General features: G+C 37.3%; 1 protein-coding gene across 1 annotated transcript; it reads left to right on the plus strand.

Annotated features, from left to right (window-relative positions):
• Nucleotides 1–1,518: 1,518 nt before the first annotated feature.
• dcp2 (decapping mRNA 2) lies at nt 1,519–20,709 on the plus strand. Its single transcript, XM_057819959.1, has 11 exons — nt 1,519–1,755; nt 4,493–4,644; nt 8,005–8,132; nt 10,420–10,518; nt 10,632–10,784; nt 10,867–10,979; nt 14,382–14,486; nt 17,026–17,125; nt 17,270–17,374; nt 17,454–17,505; nt 19,679–20,709. The coding sequence occupies exons 1-11, from the start codon at nt 1,703–1,705 to the stop codon at nt 19,810–19,812; spliced, it is 1,194 nt and encodes a 397-aa protein (XP_057675942.1). The 5' UTR covers nt 1,519–1,702; the 3' UTR covers nt 19,813–20,709.
• Nucleotides 20,710–20,765: the final 56 nt, after the last annotated feature.

A 20,765-nucleotide genomic window follows, 5' to 3' on the forward strand; every position in this document is an offset into this window, starting at 1 on the left:
AATTGCAGTTTCTAGATGTAAAATATTTATGTCACACTGCTGTTGCCATAGTGTTGCACTTCCTGTGGGTGTGGGATTACAGTATAAAAGGATTCTCTGTGATGTGTCGGGGGCAATATTGAGAAGCACACTGAATAAAGAAGTGTTTTTCCATTCAAGTCTCGGCCTAACATGTACTTCGATTAAGGAAGTACATAACACTAGCATTATTTTAAAATGTTGAAAACTTTTCACCACATACAGTACTATCCTATTGCAGTTTAAGGCGAATGAACATCATCATTACTCACGTTCAGGGCCGGCCCAGGCCATTTGGGGGCCCTAAGCAAAGTAATGCAAAGGGGCCCATATTTTTGGCCTACCATTTCATCACAATGTACTGTGAAACCCATACATGCTATCCAACCCATACATCCATATTTTGTATATTAGTCAGATTTTGTTGCACTGCATACTTCAAACTTCTCACCCCAAATGATTGTCAGTACTTACAGTAGATAGCGCCAAACCTTTTTCTAAAAGAAGAAAGAAATAAGTTAAGGAAGAACTTATATTTTTTTAAGCTTGTAATCAAGTATCAAAACTCACAAAAGTCAAATAAAGCAAACTGTAGTAAACAAAATAGAATATAAATTAAACAATTGCCAGATTGGGGGCCCCCTAGTGATCAGGGGTCCTAAGCAGCTGCATAGTCTGCGTATAGGCTGGACCGGCCCTGCTCACGTTCTAAAAACTGGCTGACTTGATATAACTGAAAAACGGAAGTCTGTGACCACATGGCAAGCATTTTTGTCGGTATTTTGGTTGTCATTGTATTTATCACTAGTAATTAAACCCGTTGATTAAAAATGCTATTATTTAATTCCCAATACTATAATTAATCGGTGAATTTAAAGAGTTAAAAACAACAACAACCATTTTTCGTTAATTCATTGTTCCTGCGAGACCCAGTCCAGGGCAAAGTCAAGCCAACATTCAGTTTGGTCGGCAGTTTGTGCAGCCACGCCTCTTAAAAAAGATTTTTCTTTTTTGAGCTCCAATGATATTGCCAAATACAGTAAGTACGGGCAATACAGGCAACAATTAGTGACTGTGGTATGCATTTACGACAGTTTTATCTGTTTTTTTAAAAAAAGAGGACATCAATGTTCAGACATCCGTTTAAAAATCCAAATCATATACGCCATTGTTAGAGGAGTTGACGTGTTTATATGATGAGCTCGACAAACACTATTTGGAACCCCAGTGTCATAAGCGGATGGCTCCATACATCAACAAAATGCTTGTCGCTAAAATATGCACACATACATTATAATGAAACAAAAAGTGTTTTTTTTTTTTTTTTTTTTTTTTTAAATAAACAGCAGTCTCGTGTTAGCTTAGTTTTGCTACGCGCAGGCCTAACAAACTTGATAGGTGATGGCGCGGTTTTGTCTTGACGGACATCACAACGCACCAATAACATTCAAAGGAAAAACTCGCGCTATCTCCTGATTGGATAGTTCACTTCCTGTTTTCTAGTGTCTCTGTTCTCGCCAGAGAAGTTCGGAAGCAATATTTACAAGTTTTTATCGACTGCGGAGTCGTGTGAGGACTCCTTCGGTAATAAGGATGTAAGTAGAGACACGCGGATGTAGCTTGGTCCGCCTATGGCTTTTGTTCTAGTTCAATTTACGCGAGAGACTCGACGTTTTCGACCAACATGGAAACAAAAAGACTAGAGATACCTTCTGGGATACTGGACGACCTCTGCAGGTAATTTGATGCTTGGTTGTTTGATAGCAATTCTCATAATTACAGTGGGTTCACGTTCACGTTAAATCAGTTTCTTATTTCGAATGAAATTTCTTCGCAGATCTCCACTGCTTTATCGAACGAAAAGGCAACGTCTCAAGAGGTTCTGTTGCTTCTTTTTTGTGCATAGAGATGCGTAATCCAGAATCTTTTGCCACAAATCCCTTTTATCTTTGTTTGAACTGAATTGATGCGAGCATATTCGAGGCTTTATATCAAAGGGCGTCGGTTTGGTCTCAACATTGGTAGGGACGATATAACAGCATACCCTGCATTGGTGCTGCAACGATTAATCGATTAACTCGAGTACTTGGTTAGCAAAAAAAAGATTCAAATTAAATTTTGCTGCTTTGGGTATTCGTGTAATTAACTCATTTGCTCCCCAAAACGTATGAATACGTTCTATTTTTAATTGTTTCAGTGTCACAAAAAACATATTTATACGTCTTTTACGTATTGTTGCACCTAAACTGCAATGCACAATGCTCAAAACTCATTTTAAAGCAATAAAACTGGCCACTGGAGGGCAGTAGTGCAATTTGTAAGAACTCATCTCGGGCCAAGAAAGGAAGTGAAGAAAAATAGTCAGTAAACGGAAGTTGGAGGGATCTTGTGAAGACGCGTGAGAATTTGAGAAAAATGTGGGGAACGATCGGAAAAAAAGGCAAACGACTCTGGAAGAGTGTTTTGAAAAGAGAACGAAACCATTGTCAAAGAAGGATTCCAAAAAATTATTTTGATGAGACAGACGGTGACTGCCACAACAGCGTCAGGTTCCGCACGTGTTCTGTGGAGCTCACGTTGCGTTACTTCTGAGCCCGAGGTTGAAACCAACGATGAAGATGATGAAAAAAGTGAGACCGATCTTGATTCGGACTCATCAGATTACTGGGAGCCACCTCATTCAACCGGGAGCAGCCAAGAGACTTCCTCGTGGCTATGTGCGCAAATAGTTCAACAGTTCAATAGTTTAGTTATGTGTAAATAAATTGTTACTTTGCGATCTAAAGCTCTATTTGTCTTGTTGTTTATGTTATTTTGTAGAACAAAAACATTATTCAGATGTTTGGGATGTCACAAAAGCGAAAAATAGCTATGTTAAAGTCAAAGTTTGAAATGTATGCTTTTACAAAAAGCTCAATTTCTCTGTTTTTTCATCAGAAATTGGAAAATTGCTCAAACTAAGCTATTTTCTAATGCTGATTTCTAAAGAATGGAAAAAGATATGAACTAACTTTTTTTCTGCTGAAAGAAGAGAGTCTAATCTTTCTTTTGGTGGGTTCCATGTTTATATAGCAATAGAACAGAATTTTCTGTGGGCCTTGCAAAATCAGTCAAAATCCAGTAAAACGGCCAGGAGCGAAGGGCCTTGCTCCGGTGAAAATGGCTGGGAGTGAATTAGTTAAAGTGGCGTTGTAATTGTTTGTTTTGAAAGTGTTTGCATTTAGCTTTATTGATTTGGGTGGATACACTGCTCTCTAGTCTGCTTCATTTCACTTGGCTGAATCCAGCTGCTCCCTGTTAAGACCAACCTAAGCTAAGTTTTTGTTTGAGCTAAAGTTTTTTTTAATGCATTCGTTTTGTAGTTTATCGGTATATTTAGCCATCTTTTTTGGGAAAATGTCTGAACCATTTGTTAAGTGCATGTAAAATTAAAAGTTAGCATTTTATAGCATTTAAGCTAGCGAACTTTTACTTTTTTGTTGTACTTATATTCTCATTTATTTATGTTTTATGCAAAATGCAAGCCATTTCCTTATTAAAACGTGTGCCATGATCCCAGTATTTGACATAATACAAAACACTGTGTTTACTCGCCTCTTACTTCCTTGTAAATCCAGTGGTCCTACAGATGTAGTGCTGCAACGATTAATCGATTAACTCGAGTATTCGATTAGAAAAAAATATTCGAATTAAATTTTGCTGCTTCGAGTATTCGTTTAATTAAAGGGGTGTTGCAATGGTTTATTTTTAAAGTGTTTGCATTGATCTGGGTGGATGCGCTGGCCTTTATTCGGCCTCATTTCACATTGCTGAATTCAGCTGCTCCTTGTTAAGATCAACTTAAGTTTTTGTTTGAGCTAATGTTTTTTTTAAATGCATTCGTAATTTATAGATATATTTAGCCGTTTTTTGTGGGGATATGTGTCTGAACCATTTGTTACGAACATTGTAGGAAAAAAAAAAAAAGTTTGTGGCTCAGATCAGGAAGTTTAATTTTTCATGTTCCTTATCCGATAACTGATTATTCGAACTAACTAGTTCATCGATTAATCAACTACTAAAATAATCGGTAGCTGCAGCCCTACACAGATGTATGTCACACTTTTTATTTGGATCGAATGTTTTTGCGTATTGAATCGAAGAGGGCGTATCGAACGGTTCAATACAAAATACTTGAAATATTTTTCACATCACACTCTACGGTGCTTTGGTTTAAAGTGGATTGTGGGAAAAGCAACGAACTGTTAAAGTCAATTAGACACACATGCTTTAGTCCTTTATTCCAATTGGCAGATACAAGTCCCGTGAACATTGGAAATTCTAAACTTCTGAGAAATGGCAGCTAAATAGATCATGTTTCTTGAGTTCCTCCCATTTAGGGGGGTTCGTCAAGTGTTTAATTACAAGTTAAGGTAGGTTAACAATTCTGGTAAATTTCTTCTCCACTAATAATCTCTGTCCTGTGTCTCAACAGTCGATTCATCCTACACATTCCTAGTGAGGAAAGGGATAATGCCATCCGGGTGTGCTTCCAGATTGAGTTAGCTCACTGGTTTTACCTGGACTTCTGCATCCCGACCACACCTGCCGCTCCACACTGTGGAATCAGAGACTTTGCAAGAGCTGATATCCTTTTTCACGATTGCGCTGTGCTCTAAAATGTCCTTCTTAGAACTGAATGTTATTGTTTGAATGGCAAAAATATCCATTTATTCTACATATGAAGAGCAACGGCATGTGCCGGTATGAGATTTTGACAGTATGAAAAAAATGCCGCAGTTTCATGGTATCACGATATTGCAATTATAGCTCTAAAATGTGTTATTTTGAAATGTATGGGTTAATATTTTTTTCCATTGAATGGATTTTTATTTTTCATAATTATTGGCACCCCTGGTTAAGATGTGTTTTTTAGCTTCTAATAATTTTTTTTAATTCAAATAATATGGGACCTTAATGGAAAAAAAGAAAAAAATCCAACCTTCAATACAAATTCATTTATTCAGTGGGGAAAAAATCCCACATAAAGAAACAATTATTTGACATCAAATAATGTGTGTCACAATTATTAGCACCCCTGGTGTTAATACTTTGTACAACCCCCTTTTGCCAACAAAACAAGGTCTGGGGACTGAGATGGCCATGGGAGGAGCTTGATTTTGTGTCTGGTGAACCATTTCTGTGTAGATTTGGCCATATGTTTAGGGTCATTGTCTTGCTGAAAGACCCAGTGACGACCCATCTTCAGCTTTCGGGCAGAGGTCAACAGATTTTGATTTAAAATGTCCTGGTATTTCAAAGCATTCATGATGCCATGCACCCTAATAAGGTTCCCAGGGCCTTTGGAAGTGAAACAGCCCCACAGCATCACTGACCCACCCCTATACTTCACAGTGGGTATGAGGTGCTTTTCAGCAAGCAAATCTTTCGTGGCACGTCAGACCCACTTAAGAGTGTTTGTTGCCCAAAAGCTCAATCTTGGTCTCATCTGACCAAAGTACACGGTCCCAGGCTTCAACTGGGTCCCAGGCTTCAACTGGGACCGTGTGCTTTGGTCAGATGAAACCAAGATTTGAGCTTCTAAATATTAGAAGCTAAAAAACACATCTTAACCAGGGGTGCCAATAATTATGGAGGGCACTGTATTTGCAAATAGGAACATATATACATTGGGGCAAATAAGTATTTAGTCAACCACCAACCGTGCAAGTTCTCCTCCGTGAAAAGATTAGAGAGGGCTGTAATTGTCAACATGGGTAAACCTCAACCTCATGAGAGACAGAATGCGGGGAAAAAAAACCCCAGAAAATCACATTGTTTGATTTTTAAAGATTTTTTTCCAAATTAGAGTGGAAAATAAGTATTTGGTCACCTATAAACAAGCAAGATTTCTGGCTGTCAAAGAGGTCTAACCACTTCTAACGAGGTCTAACGGGGCTCCACTCGTAACCTGTATTAATGGCACCTGTTTTAACTCATTATCGGTATAAAAGACACCTGTCCACAAGCTCAGTCAGTCACACTCCAAACTCCACTATGGCCAAGACCAAAGAGCTGTCGAAGGACACCATGGGGATGGCGTGGCTCAGTGGTAGAGTAGTTGTCCCCCAGCCCAGAGGTTGTGGGTTTGATTCTGTGAACTCTGATGAACTCGCCAAAGTATCCTTGAGCAAGATACTGAACCCCACATTGCTCCTGGTGCTGTGTCACCAGTAGGTAGATGACGATGTAGTGTGATGTGCTTTGAGCGCCTCAAGGTGGAAAAGCGCTATACAAGTATAACAGAGACAAAATTGTAGACCTGCACCAGGCTGGGAAGACTGAATCTGCAATAGGTATAACGCTTGGTGTAAAGAAATCAACTGTGGGAGCAATTATTAGAAAATGGAAGACATACAAGACCACTGATAATCTCCATCGATCTGGGTCTCCATGCAAGATCTCACCACGTGGCGTCAAAATGATAACAAGAACGGTGAGCAAAAATCCCAGAACCACACGGTGGGACCAACAGAGAGCTGGGACCACAGTAACAAAGGCTACTATCAGTAACACAGTGCGCCGCCAGGGACTCAAATCCTGCACTGCCAGACGTGTCCCCCTGCTGAAGACAGTACACGTCCAGGCCCGTCTGCGGTTCGCTAGAGAGCATTTGGATGATCCAGAAGAGGACTGGGAGAATGTGTTATGGTCAGATGAAACCAAAATAGAACTTTTTGGTACAAACACAGGTTCTCGTGTTTGGAGGAGAAAGAATACTGAATTAAAGCCGAAGAAGACCATACCCACTGTGAAGCATGGGGGTGGAAACATCATGCTTTGGGGCTGTTTTTCTGCAAAGGGACCAGGACGACTGATCTGTGTAAAGGAAAGAATGAATGGGGCCATGTATCGGGAGATTTTGAGTGAAAATCTCCTTCCAACAGCAAGGGCATTGAAGATGAGACGTGGCTGGGTCTTTCAGCATGACATTGATCCCAAACACACAGCTAGGGCAACAAAGGAGTGGCTTCGTAAGAAGCATTTCAAGTTCCTGGAGTGGCCTAGCCAGTCTCCAGATCTCAACCCCATAAAAAATCTGTGGGGGGAGTTGAAAGTCTGTGTTGCCCAACGACAGCCTCAAAACATCACTGCTATAGAGGAGATCTGCATGGAGGATGGGCTAAAATACTAGCAACAGTGTGTGAAAAGCTTGTGAAGAGTTACAGAAAACGTTTGGCCTCCGTTATTGCCAACAAAGGGTACATAACAAAGTATTGACATGAACTTTTGGGATTGACCAAATACTTTCTTTCCACCATGATTTGCAAATAAATTCTTTAAAAATCAAACAATGTGATTTTCTGTTTTTTTCCCCACATTCTGTCTCTCATGGTTGAGGTTTACCCATGTTGACAATTACAGGCCTCTCTAATATTTTCAAGTGGGAGAACTTGCACAATTAGTGGTTGACTAAATACTTATTTGCCCCACTGTAAATGGGAAATCATGATAGCGGTGTTGCCTGCACTTCGGCTGTCCTTCTTCCTCTAAGCCATGGCCGTCTGTTTCTTTTCGGTAGCTAAAATACTCCCATACTAGCGACTTTTTTATCGGGAAAAAAGCTCAGGTGTAGTTTTGACAGCGACAGCCATGGTGTAGCACAGCTGACTCACTGAGCAACAACCGGAGGGAGAGGGGTGAGCACTCCCGCTCCAAGCCATTTCAAGCTGCATTTTCGGGACATAAAAAATACCTAATACCGTACGACGGTTTGAAGGTAAATTTAGCGGTTTTGAAACCATGACGTTTTCATACCACAGTAAATAAACCTTGAAACCAGTAACTTACACATGCCTAGCGGAACAATTGTAGAAAAGAATGTCTCAGTTTAATAAGGGTCAATTAGTGAATTTGTTGTCTCTGACTGAACATGTTAGAAAAATAAGAATCAAATAACTGCTTGTTAGTTTAAGGAACACATAAGTTTTCTTGACAACTGCAAACTTTTCCAACACTGTCCATTCCTGTTGCCCCATGGAGAGGATGTCCAGAAAGTCCTCGAGAAGTGGAAGGAGTACAAGATGGGTGTGCCTACATATGGAGCTATCATTCTTGATGAGTCATTAGAAAGTGTGAGTTTTCATTCATTAACAGTAACATTACATTTTTTAGTAAAAACGGTGCTAAATATTGATATTATTTTTCGTTATGGTGCTCCTCACAGTTGAAACGTGCATCTGTAAAATGCATGGACAATATCGTAGTATAAATATGTGATGTAAAAGTAGTAATGGTGTAGTTTATGGCTCTTTGCATGATGCAACGGTGTTCTGCCCACACTCTGTTTGTTTAGTGTAATTTAGCAGCTAACATTTTCTCAAAAATAATCCTTTTTTTTTTTTTATTTATTTAAGCTTTTCATTGACATTTCTGTTGAAATTCACGATTAAACTAAACATGGAACTAGAGGTGCAACAATTAGTCGACAACTAATCGATAAGCAAGTTAATCGACAACTATTTTGATCAACAAATCATTATTTACGACCTTCTTCATCTTAAACTTGTCTAAATTCTGGAAATCATAACATCCAAAGAACATCTCAGTTGTAAATATTATCAGATTTCTCTATTATATTTTTGTTAAATCAAAGTAGGACCTGAACAGAAATCTGCTTTTACTTTGGAAAACAATGATTCACATTTTTGCCAATTTTCAGACATCTTACTGTCTAAACTAGCTTCTTATTAAGGATGCGACAACTAATGGATTAACTCGATTAAATCCAATTGATAAATTAGATGCCAATGAATATGATAATTGATACAGGTGTAGACTACAGTTGTCATGAAGCTGTAATAAAATTTAATTTTAGAAGGAAATAGTCATTTTTTCTTCAAATTATAATTTACAGCATGCCTAAAACAACTTCAAGGAGAATTTTAAAGGTAATTCAAAAAAGTGGCATTTATGCAATTATCGTTTAATTAATCATCCAATTACCGTAATTTTCGGACTGTAAGGTACACCTGATTATAAGCCGCCACTCACCAAATTTGACACGAAAACGGCATTTGTTCATAGAGAAGCCGCACTTGACAATAAGCTACAGCTTTCCTCACTGTATTATGGGATATTTAAATCAAAAGATATTAACTGGTAACTATTTATTTGACAGCTGCATCATAATACTGTCATCAGAACAAATGAACCACCATGAAGCTTTGAACCAATTGGCTGCAAAGCTTCATTGCTTCAAGAAGCTACATTTGTCCATCACTGCTCCCTTGGGGGAGACAGTCAACCTCTACTGCCACCTGCTGTCAACACTTATCATCCAACATGCGTCCTAGCATGTATTGCAGCGCTATAGATGTAAATAACAATCAAAATTCATGTTCTGTGCGAATTATTTCTTCAGTTACTGTTCCAGTTGTTTCATTAATTGCAAGTTACGGTATTTGGTGAGACTTTATTTGACAGTGGCGCCATAAGAATGTCATTAGACAATCATAATTATGAAATGACACTGTCATGAGCACTAATAAATGCTTATGGCAGATGTCATTTCGTGTTTTTCGGCAAATTATCTCAATTTTGAATGCATGTTAAAGATCTGAGCTAGACATAAATGGAGTTAGTGACATACAGTAATTTGCCGGATGACGCTTCATATCACCTGTCATTAGCATTCAGTAATGCCCATGATAGTGTCATGTCATCATGTTGACGGTCTTATAACAGTCTTAGGACACCGCTGTCAAAAAAAGTGTTACGTATAACCCAAATAAATACACAAATAAGCCTCAGGATTCAAAATGAAAGAAAAAAGTAGCGGCTTATAGTCCGAAAATTACGGTAATCGATTATGAAAATAATTGTTTGTGTCAGCCCGACATGGAACACAAGAATTACTTATTTAAATCACGTTTAAATTTACAAACAACGCCAGCTTAATGCTAACACATTTTGAAATGCTAATGATTGGCTAACAGAAGTTAGCATTGAAGTTGCAGTAGTTCTATACATCCAATCAAGAAATACTGGCATACAAACACATGAGTAATATATTGTATACAAACAGTATGTAACAATACTCATAGGCATTGATTTGTCCTACTCCGTTATACTAATAAAGACTAATAGTAGTTGTGTTATTTCTGTTCATACTTCACTGTAAAAGGATCCCTCAAAATGTATTTACTCGTGTTTACTAGTAGTTGAGTAAATCTGAATCCTAGTTTGCCTACTGGTGAGAGCCAAAGTGTTTCAGCAGAACTTTTGCTCATTCATTAACATTACATTCACAAATAGCTTTGTTCATGTTAGCCAAGTAATCCACAGCTAAGACTTGCCAAAGTTTTATTAATGTATTTTTTTAATAATAAATTGTGCCGTTTTTCCCCTCTCTCTTTCCAGGTATTGCTTGTTCAGGGCTACCTTGCCAAATCAGGCTGGGGCTTTCCCAAAGGGAAAGTGAATGAGGATGAAGCACCTCATGATTGTGCAGTCCGTGAAGTGAGTCATGTGTGGTTTTGCCTGTAACTGACAAGTCAACAACTGCTATCACGAGATTCGTATGTTTAAATGTCAGTACATGCTGCATTTATTTCTTTTGTTTTCTCCCCAAGGTCTTCGAGGAAACGGGATTTGACATAAAGAACCGCATTAGCAAAGATATGTACATAGAGCAGAAAATCACCGACCAGGTTGTGAGGCTCTATATCATTCCAGGAGTATCCAAGGATACAAAGTTTAATCCCAAAACAAGAAAGGAAATCAAGGTATGAAATCATTATGCTCATTCTTGTTTTGCTTCATTAGAAGGTTTAGTAATCATGTATTTTTCTTTTGCTTGTCTTTTAGAATATTGAGTGGTTCCCGATCGAGAAGCTGCCATGTCACAGGAACGACATGACCCCAAAGTCTAAACTTGGACTTGCCCCCAATAGGTTTTTTATGGCAATTCCATTTATAAGGTATGTCTGATGAAAATGTAGTTACTGTAATTTTTGCACTATAGGGCGCACCTGACTTTAAGCCACTACCCTCTAGACATGTGCCGGTTACCGGTTTCACGGTTTACCGTGGTGTGAAAACGTCGTGGTTTCAAAACCACTAAAATTTTCCGTCATTCCTTAGTACGGTATTCGCTATTTTTCATGTGCCAAAATGCAGCCGAAGTGGCTCGGTGCGGCAGCGCTCACCCTTCCACTGTTTGTTGCCGTGAGTGTCAGTGACACTATTCTGCTCAATAACCCAAAAACAATCCCTCCAAACACAAGGCGTTCTTTTCTTCAATTTATTGAGCTCTCAAATCGTGGTGAAATATACAAATGAATACATTTAAAACGTTATACAATTGTATTTTTCCACATGTGAGTAGGTTCAACGGGATAGCAGTAGCACCATGAAAAAGGTCGCCAAAATCAAAACATACATTTTCCTTTCAAATTGAATATACAAACTAACTAAAACTTACAAAGACGAATGTTAGCCTAGGCTAAGCTGGGAGAGCAGCTTCGTCGACGTTTTGTGTCTCACAGCCGCTGAGTGAGAAACGAGCTTGAATGAAAGGGGGGAGAGAAAAAAAAGGGATCGCGTCAAAGATAGCTAATTGCGAAGAGAGGTCTCACTCCTCACTTTTTGTTTTAGATGAAACCTTTCCTCAACAAAATTTACATTTTAACTAACTTATACATTTTTAACTAACTTATTAACTTATGAATTCTTTGTTCTTTTTAACACAAAGGCATGACATCATGTAGAAGAAAGTTGACACAGTGGCTGAAAATGGCAAAACTTCAGCTTCTCACCCTCAAAAAAAGTCATACAGTATATATTTTTAATTTTATTTAGAAGTGTTTTTACTTTTTTATAGCAATTATTTTGTTCTTGCTCTAATATTGAGCAACTTGAGCTGTGGCTGTGGGTATAGTCTAGGTTCTATTTATTTTAATTTTATATAAAACATTTGTTATTTTTTATTAATTTATTTATTTTCACATTAATTTATTTTCACATTATATTCATGTTCCAATTTGCAAATATGTTCTGAAAAAAAAACTTGTTCAATGGAAAAATGTTTGGTTTTTATTAAAAAAAAAAAAAAAAAAAAACATCTCAAAATTTTGGAGCTATAATTGCAATACCGTGATACCGTGAAACCGCGGTATTTTTGCTCACGGTTATCGTACCGTCAAAATCTCATACCGGCACATGCCTACTACCCACCAAATTTGGCACAAAAACGGCATTTGTTCATAGATAAGCCGGACTGGACTATAATCCGCAGCTGTCCTCACCGTATTATAGGATATTTACACTAAAAGATATTAACGGTAACACGTTATTTGACACCGGCATCATACAACTGTCATAAGACTAGGAGTGGGAACCTCAAGGCACCTCACGATACGATACGATTCGCGATACAAGGCTCACGATAACGATTATCTCACGATATCACGATACAGCAAATATCGATATATTGGTCAGAAATTTGATACATGATATTCTACGATACAACTGTTGAAACGAAAAAACATATTTAAAAAAAATAGGAAAAATACTGTTTAAGTCATTTATTAAACAGTGACACCTTTTCAGTGCAACATTGCTGTAAAATATAAATCTACTGATAATTGTGTACCTGCACATATAGAGTAAACAAACCACAACCACTGATATTTCTTGGCGAAATCATGATGAATGGCACCCTTAATTTCTTAAGTTTTAAATCTTTTGAAAAATTTTAACAGTGCTGTAAGTGTCAGTCGGCAGTTGAGCTTGGAGTGGGGCAATGATAAAATTGGTGGCTCTTTTCTTTGTATATGACCTTTGTTGTAGAAAGCATTGTTTTGAGCACTTCCACCATCTGCTTCAGCATTTGTGACGTCAGACTCAGTCAGTTACATTCTTCCTCACCTTAAAAACAACAAAATAAATAACAAATATTAGCTACTCAATAGCTTTTGAGTTGAAATTCTGATTTTTTGTGTGTGTTGGAAGTATTGAGTGAATTGAAAAAAATATGAATTGAATGTATAGAAATTAAAAATGAAATAATTACCTGTTTTTAATATGTAGGACACATTAATTATTATATGCACGTCACCTTATATATCTTGGAAGCTATTCAAACCGTTTTTATAGCTTATTGTATCAAAATGGCAGTCATAACAGTTTGTGTAGTAAACTAGATGGAAAGTGGTTCTCAAATATGTCATCAAAATAATACATTTCAATTAAAAAATCAATTACTAGTACATTGCAAAACTTTCTTGCCTCAAGTGATGCTCCATAGAAATCCGGTGTCCAATTAGTAACCAGCTGCCAGTGAACCTTATTTTATTAGACAATTCTTGCATACAGCAAAGTCCTTGTTCACCTTACTTCCTTTATTGTTGGTGTAAAATCCAAAGTGTGTCCACATGTGTGATTTTCAGCAATATTTTTCTCACTTTTTCCTCCACCGTTCTCACGAAGCTTTTTTATTTTTTTCAACCCACTTGGGGCCGCTGTTCTTCTCTAGGCGACTTGTACGCACTTTACCTTCACCGCCACTGTTGAGCGCCCCCTAGTGGACCGCCAAGGAATTGCTCAACATTGAGCAGTTTACAGCATCCATACTCCATTGTATGGCCAATATGTAAAATAAAAGTATCGATACTTGGCGGGAGCATATCGATAACCAATCGGGTTGCAAAATATCGCGATATATAGTCACACTCTTACATAGCCCAAATGAACCACCATGAAGCTTTGCAGCCAATTGGTTCATTGCTTCAAGAAGTTTCATTTGGCCATCACTGCTCCCTTGGGGTAGACAATCAAACTCTGCTGCCACCTGCTATCAACACTGTTGTTGTCCAACAAACCGCATGGAAGTCATACAAAATATTAAATTTGGATTTCACAGCACCACTACTTAATTCACTTTTGTTATGTAAAATATTTTTGTATTTGAAGTACATTTTTTGTTCAATTTTCACACTTTCTGTAGGCGACAAAATGCCAAAATTTGACCTTTATGTCCTGATTAAATGATTTTTTCAGTGTAACAAATATATTTTTGTACATTCCACATCATTTGGGAGGATCTTAGCTTTCATATGAGCCATTTCTGAAACCAATTAAATAATTAAAAGTCAGGTTATGAGCAATTGTTTCGACAAAATGGATAAGAGACAAGACTGTCAGGGACTGTATGTAACCTCAAAAGTCCAGCTTGCTCTTTTCTCAGCTCTGGTAATGAGTTTTCATCAAGGGCAATCATATAAATCATATGTACTTGATTGTAGACAAAACATAACAGCTAAACCTCTGATTGTTTCGTGTTTGGCTATTTATATTTGGTTATTGGCGCTTCCCCGGTGCAGGCCGCTAAGAGAATGGATCAGCAGGGTAAAAGGCGAGCCTTCGGATAGTGATGAAGACTTTGCAAGCAATGGCACCACTCCAAGCAAAACCCCAGACAATGCAAGGTAAACACAGCTCATCAGTCACCACTGAAATTTGGTGTGCTTGGTCATTCGCTTACTATATAAGGTTCATAAAAATAAAGGACATCAAGACCACTCATTTTTTTTGCTGCAAACAACTGAATAGAGGGAAAATTTAACAAAAAGATGTGGTTTTTCAGATTTTCGTATTTAATTTGTATATGGCGGAAAACACTCGGGTGACTTGAAGTTCCGCTCTGTCCGATACGCATGTGTAATACATCATTGGAAAGCTTAAAATCTCAATTTTCTGGGGGAAGAAAAATTTTGGACAGGAGGGCATTTTTAGAAAGAAAAATCCCTATCTGGAGGTGAGAGCACGCGAGAGCAGGATTACAGACGCCATGACTTTAACGAGATATTATCGCGTACTTACCTTGTTTCGATCCAAAAACTCCCATGTCGCATGTAATACTGAGTGTCAAGACACAGCTGTGAATGGCCAAATCTGGATTTTTTTGAGGATTTTATGGGTGAAACATGGTAATATAACAAGGGTCGCGATGCAGAAATCGCAGACATCAAGAAGTGGTCGAGATTTTCTTTTTCATATCTTTACACTTTTAACTTTTTTTTTCAATTTTTCTTTGTTTGGATCAATTATTTATCATCTAACATATCGGAGAAAATGCGACAGTAACAAAAAAAATACAATTTAGCGATAGTTATGAGGTAGATATCCGTGACTTTTTACAGATGCCATTTTTTTCATTGTGATGTAATTTGTTTAAAAGTTATAAGGTAAATAATATAATTACTTACCTTGTTTTCGTGGCTGGGTTGAAACAAAAACGGTCGGGCGACATCTGTAAACGGGGGTTTCCAGGGTAAAATGGGCAAATTAAAAATAGTTCGGGGTCTTAATGCGCCATGAATCTGCTATGGCAGAATATAGACTTGTTCTATTAAAGACAACAGTTGTTTTGGCTTAGAATACAGCAGTTTATTACCTGGTCTTTCCTTTGGAAAGATCAGGTAGTGAGATTCTACGGCCTCCCCCTATATGTTATTCTGTTTTTTGTTTTTTTTGAATGGGAATCCTTCGTCCCGCCGCACAGCCCAAACCGTAGCACCGATCGGCACCGTTCATGTATGGGCACGACCGGAATTCTCACGCGACGATGGGAATTTTTCAAACGGCCCCGAAAATGTTTCGGTTCGTCGGTAAACAGCAATTTTCCGGGAAAAAAGCAATTTTCAAAATGTATCTAGTCCTACAATTTTTTACCAAATTACATAATTTAGGTATCAAAAATTCCGGGACGGTGAGGGGCATAAAAGTTGTATACAGAATTTGGAAAAAATTTACGGTTCCCCAGAAATTTGACAAAAACCTGCCCATTCATTTTTAATGAGAAAAAAAAAGTTTCAAAATGTATCTAGTCCTACAATTTTTCACCAAATCACACAATTTGGGCATCAAAAATTCCAGGACAGGGAGGGGAATAAAGGTTATTAATACAATTTGGAAAAAATATACGGTTCCCCGGAAATTTGCCAAAAACCTGCCCATTCATTTTTAATGGGAAAAAAAGACAAGTTTCAAACTGTTACTAGTCCGTCAATTTTTGACGAAAACACACAAGATGGGCGTCAAAAATTCCGGGATGGCGAGGGGCATAAAAATGACAGTTGTAAATTTTTTGATAAAATGTACGGTTTCCCGGCAATTTGCCAAAAACTGGCCCATTCATTTTTAATGGGAAACAAAGAAAAGTTTCAAAATGTATCTAGTTTTAAAGAGGAGTGCAAGAGCAGAAACTGCTTTTTCAGTCTTGCCTGTGTTTTCTGCCATATAACCTCCCGCTATTTAAACTACCAAACGGAATTGGACAGTATTTATTGTCATGACTGTATCAGAGACGTGTGTCAACTAGGGTTGTGAATCTTTTTTCACTCAAAAAATGATTCAATTCACAATCCAAATATTTTTTATTTTAACGCTTAAAGCCAAACACTTTGGGAAAGCTATAATTTCTAAATAAAAATGAATAACAAATTATCCTTAAAATGCTTTTCTTTCATTTTGTTCATTATATAGCTTTCCATGTTTCTTGAAAAAAATCCAAATGATTTCCAATGCTGTATATTTCATCCACGTTGTCCAACATATTGTAGCTTTGCGAGTAGCTCCTCATGCCTCCTGGCATGCATGGCGCTACTGATCTAAAAATCTTTTAAAGTTCGTGTTCGGTGGAAATTATTCAATTACTGTTCCAGTTGTTTCATTACTTGCTAATTATGCTATTTGTTATTAGGTGATCTTTTTTTTTTTTTTTCTAAAACCAGACGCTTTGAATGACATTTACGTTAATGACCTATCATTTCTCACTGAATTGAGTTGGGATGGGTTAAAAGCTATGCTTTTGCTTGCAAAATGTAAATACAATTTGTTCCTTGATGGTGGCTGTTGGCTCACGTGGTTGACATCACCACTTTTACACGGTAAAGCTGTCCGTATATATCTATGTATTTACTACTTTTTGCGCTTTGTGTTTTTAATGTGCTCTATTTCTCTTAGGTCGAAATCCAGGCGCCTCACTGGTATAGAACTATTTCTTGGAGATGGTTATACCAAACACAAGTGGCCGAAGGAGCTGAGCCAGTTTGAACATAACCAGGTTAGAAAAGACATGATCTCAACAGTTGACGTTAACTGCGGCAGATTTGTCAAATATTTTAAAGAAAGTCACCCATTTAAATTGACTGCTGTTAAATCCAAATGTAACAACCAAATTTAACATAATTTTGTTCTGTAATTGTAGAGCCATCACATAAAAAGCAATGGGAAGAAATGCCAAGAGTCGCCTTACCTAAAGAAAGGAACCAATGAAAATGGTTTCAGCAGTCAGCAGATCAAAATATTATCAGTAAGTACAAGTTGTATTTAAAGTTATTCATTTGTCGTATTTTTCAATTTTTATGCCATTTTATTTACTATTCATGCAGAAGGAAGATAAACGGCTTCAACCCAGGAGACTACAAGATAGATTTGAGAAAGGTATGGTTTGATTGATTCCTCAATACAACACTAGGAAAACAAAACTCAAAAATCACACAGCGTATACTTGGTATGAAATTATTCCTGTACTACCAAAAGTAGTCAACGGTCAAACTAGGAAACCCATGATTGCGTCTTGGGCACCTGAAGTCACCTGAAATGTAGGGAAGGCTAACCTGCAATTAATAATACCACAAAAGTGATTATGTAAAGTGTAGACCAGGGGTCGGCAACCTATCGCTCTTTGAACCCATTGATGGAGCTCAGTTTTTTATTAAATAAATGAATATTTGATTAAACTCTTCATCTGGCACTTGCGAGATTTAACAAAGAAGTTTAACTTTCCTTCTGTTAGCAGCTCAAGTCCAGCTCACTGTTACGTGTGTGATTTCTTGTAAACAATAAAAATTCAAGTAAGAACATTTATAACTGCTTGTATGACTTGAACAATGTGCAACACTATAAAAATCAATACGACGACTGTGCAAACATGTCATTTCAACACAAATGACTCACAGCTTGAACAGTACACTTCAAACAGACAATTTATTGTTAATGGCTGCTGTGACATAATTACTTAACACAAGTGTTTACTTCGTTTCAATTTTTTTTTTTCCCCCAGAGCATTTTTTTAATACATACGTGCATACATGCAGCGCCCCCCCCCCCCCCCCCCCCACACACACACACACACACACATGAAGCTACACTGCTCTTAAGCCAATGAAACATTTAAGGTTTTTTGATGGCAGTAATGACACAGAATAAAGCAAACACATACAGAAAAATATCTGTGGACATTAAACGGTCATATTATTGGCTTCACTGCATTGAAATCAATGATGAATTTTTTACTAGGGTTGTTCCGATCTTGTTTTTTTACTCCCGATCCGATCCCGATCGTTTTACTTTGAGTATCTGCCGATCCCGATATTTCCCGATCCGATTGCTTTTTTTTTTTTTTTTTTTTTGCTCCCGATTCAATTCCAATCATTCCCGATAATTTTTCCCGATCATATACATTTTGGCAATGCATTAAGAAAAAAATGAATAAAACTCGGCCCGGGTCCGATCACGTCATTTTCAAAGTCTCGGAATCGGCAAAAAAATATCGGACATGCCTTTTTACATTTTTTTTTTTTTTTTTTTTAATTAAATCGTTTTCTAATTGTATTTAACGTTACATACAAAATGTCTTACACTCATCCAGAGTCTTTAGTTTTGGCTTAAAGTAGGGCTATTAAATTTATTGCGTTAACGGCGGTAATATTTAACGCAGTTAACGCATGCGCTGCACGACCCACTCACACATTGTCGCGTTCAATCTATAACAGCGCCGTTTTACCTATAGAGCTAACAGGCAGTGTAAAATGAGTAGAGTGAATTTTGACAGTCTTTGGAGCCTTTTTTTTTTAATTGGCTAAAGGCTTGAAATCCCTCTCTCAACAATTAGAAATATCATGGGAAGCAATGTGGGGAAGAAAGGTATTAGTTGATCTTTTTCTTAACACCCTATGGTATTTCCCAACGCAGAGAAGATATATCAATTGGTGCCACTACGCACAGTCACGGTTGCACTTCCCATCATGCATTTGGGCAGAACAGTTAAATGGCTACAGTATCATTTACTGAAAGCTCAACAAATACACTAGATGGCAATATCTAGTCACAATATACAAAGTCACATTTATCCTTTAAGAATTACAAGTCTTTCTATCCGTGGATCCCTCTGACAGAAAGAATGTTAATAATGTAAATGCCATCTTGAGGATTTATTGTCATCATAAAGAAATACAGTATTTATGTACTGTATGTTGAATGTATATATTCGTCCGAGTTTTATTCATTTTTTTCTTAATGCATTGCCAAAATGTATATGATCGGGAAAAATTATCGGGAATGATTGGAATTGAATCGGGAGCAAAAAAACGCAATCGGATCGGGAAATATCGGGATCGGCAGATACTCAAACTAAAACGATCGGGATCGGATCAGGAGCAAAAAAACATGAACGGAACAACCCCATCTGTATGTATTCAGGAAATTGGTGACCAACCCTCTTACTTAAGCCATGCTATTGTATTTCGTTGGGTATGTCATGCTTGAACATTTTCTTGTCATACAAATCTTGTCTGTCCAGTATTAGTGTGTAAATAAACCTCCCTTTTTACAGATGGAACTCCATGCAGCTCTTTTAATGGTCAACAGACTGCCCATCAAAAAGATTTTGAGCGCACCTTCTCATCAAAAACCTTCCTCACATTTAAATTCGACAAGGATGCCATTATGAGGTGTTTTGACTTCTGACCTCTCCTGTGATCTGATTCAACTTCGCCCGATCAGAAGTTATTTAACATGGTGTACCAGAGGAGGGTTGAAAGAACACGCCATTTATTTGTTTGTCAGTTTGACATGGCAACGTATGAAGTGAAAGGAGTGCTTCAGTGGACTTGACATTTCCGAGAACAAGTATGGCTTGCCCGGAAATTATTCTTCATGTTTTTGTTTTAAATACTGTTGAATACTAACATAAAATAAATGGGTATTAAGATTGTTTTCGGCGTTACGAGAATGTAATGGATTTTAGTGAAACAAAGTTCCGTTTGTTCGCAGTTTTTTCAAACCTGTATGGTGGCGTACAGAAGTTCGTGGTTACAATTATTTAAATAAATGAACAAGAATGGAATTTGAAAAACTTTTTTAAAGTTAGAGTGAATGGATCTGTGTTCTAAGTAGGTCATCCATTCTTTAACTTAAGAGTAATGTTTGCTGATTTCCAAAACAAGTTATTTTATTGACATTCTACATCATAGTTGTCTATGTTGCCGCATCCCCAGATATATATATATATTGGTAATTGTAACCACTGAGCTCCACTTCATCATTTGACTGAAATGTGTAGCACCGTTTACTTGTCTGATTGAATTGCTACAGTACAATAAACCCCTAGATTCATTGATTTCCCCAAAGTTTTATCACTTGTATTAAAGCCACAATGAATTTCTTGCTTTTATATTGAAAAGTCATCAGTTCTTTTAATTGTTATATTTGTTATGTTCTCTTACGGGAGTTGTAAATTGATGTGAAATGACTGCATTTATATCTCAGAGATGTTACGACGTTTGTACTGTGGTTATTATTGTACAGTTGATGTGCTTCATGAAGTTGTTTGACCTCACAAATGTAAATTAGAAATAAAGTCAAGTTTTCCTAATGTGTTTGTTTTTCTGTATTCCATGATGACAATTGAGTTTTTTATT

This window comes from Corythoichthys intestinalis, chromosome 17 (assembly GCF_030265065.1).
Source record: "Corythoichthys intestinalis isolate RoL2023-P3 chromosome 17, ASM3026506v1, whole genome shotgun sequence".
In the NCBI taxonomy this organism is placed as follows: Eukaryota; Metazoa; Chordata; class Actinopteri; order Syngnathiformes; family Syngnathidae; genus Corythoichthys; species Corythoichthys intestinalis.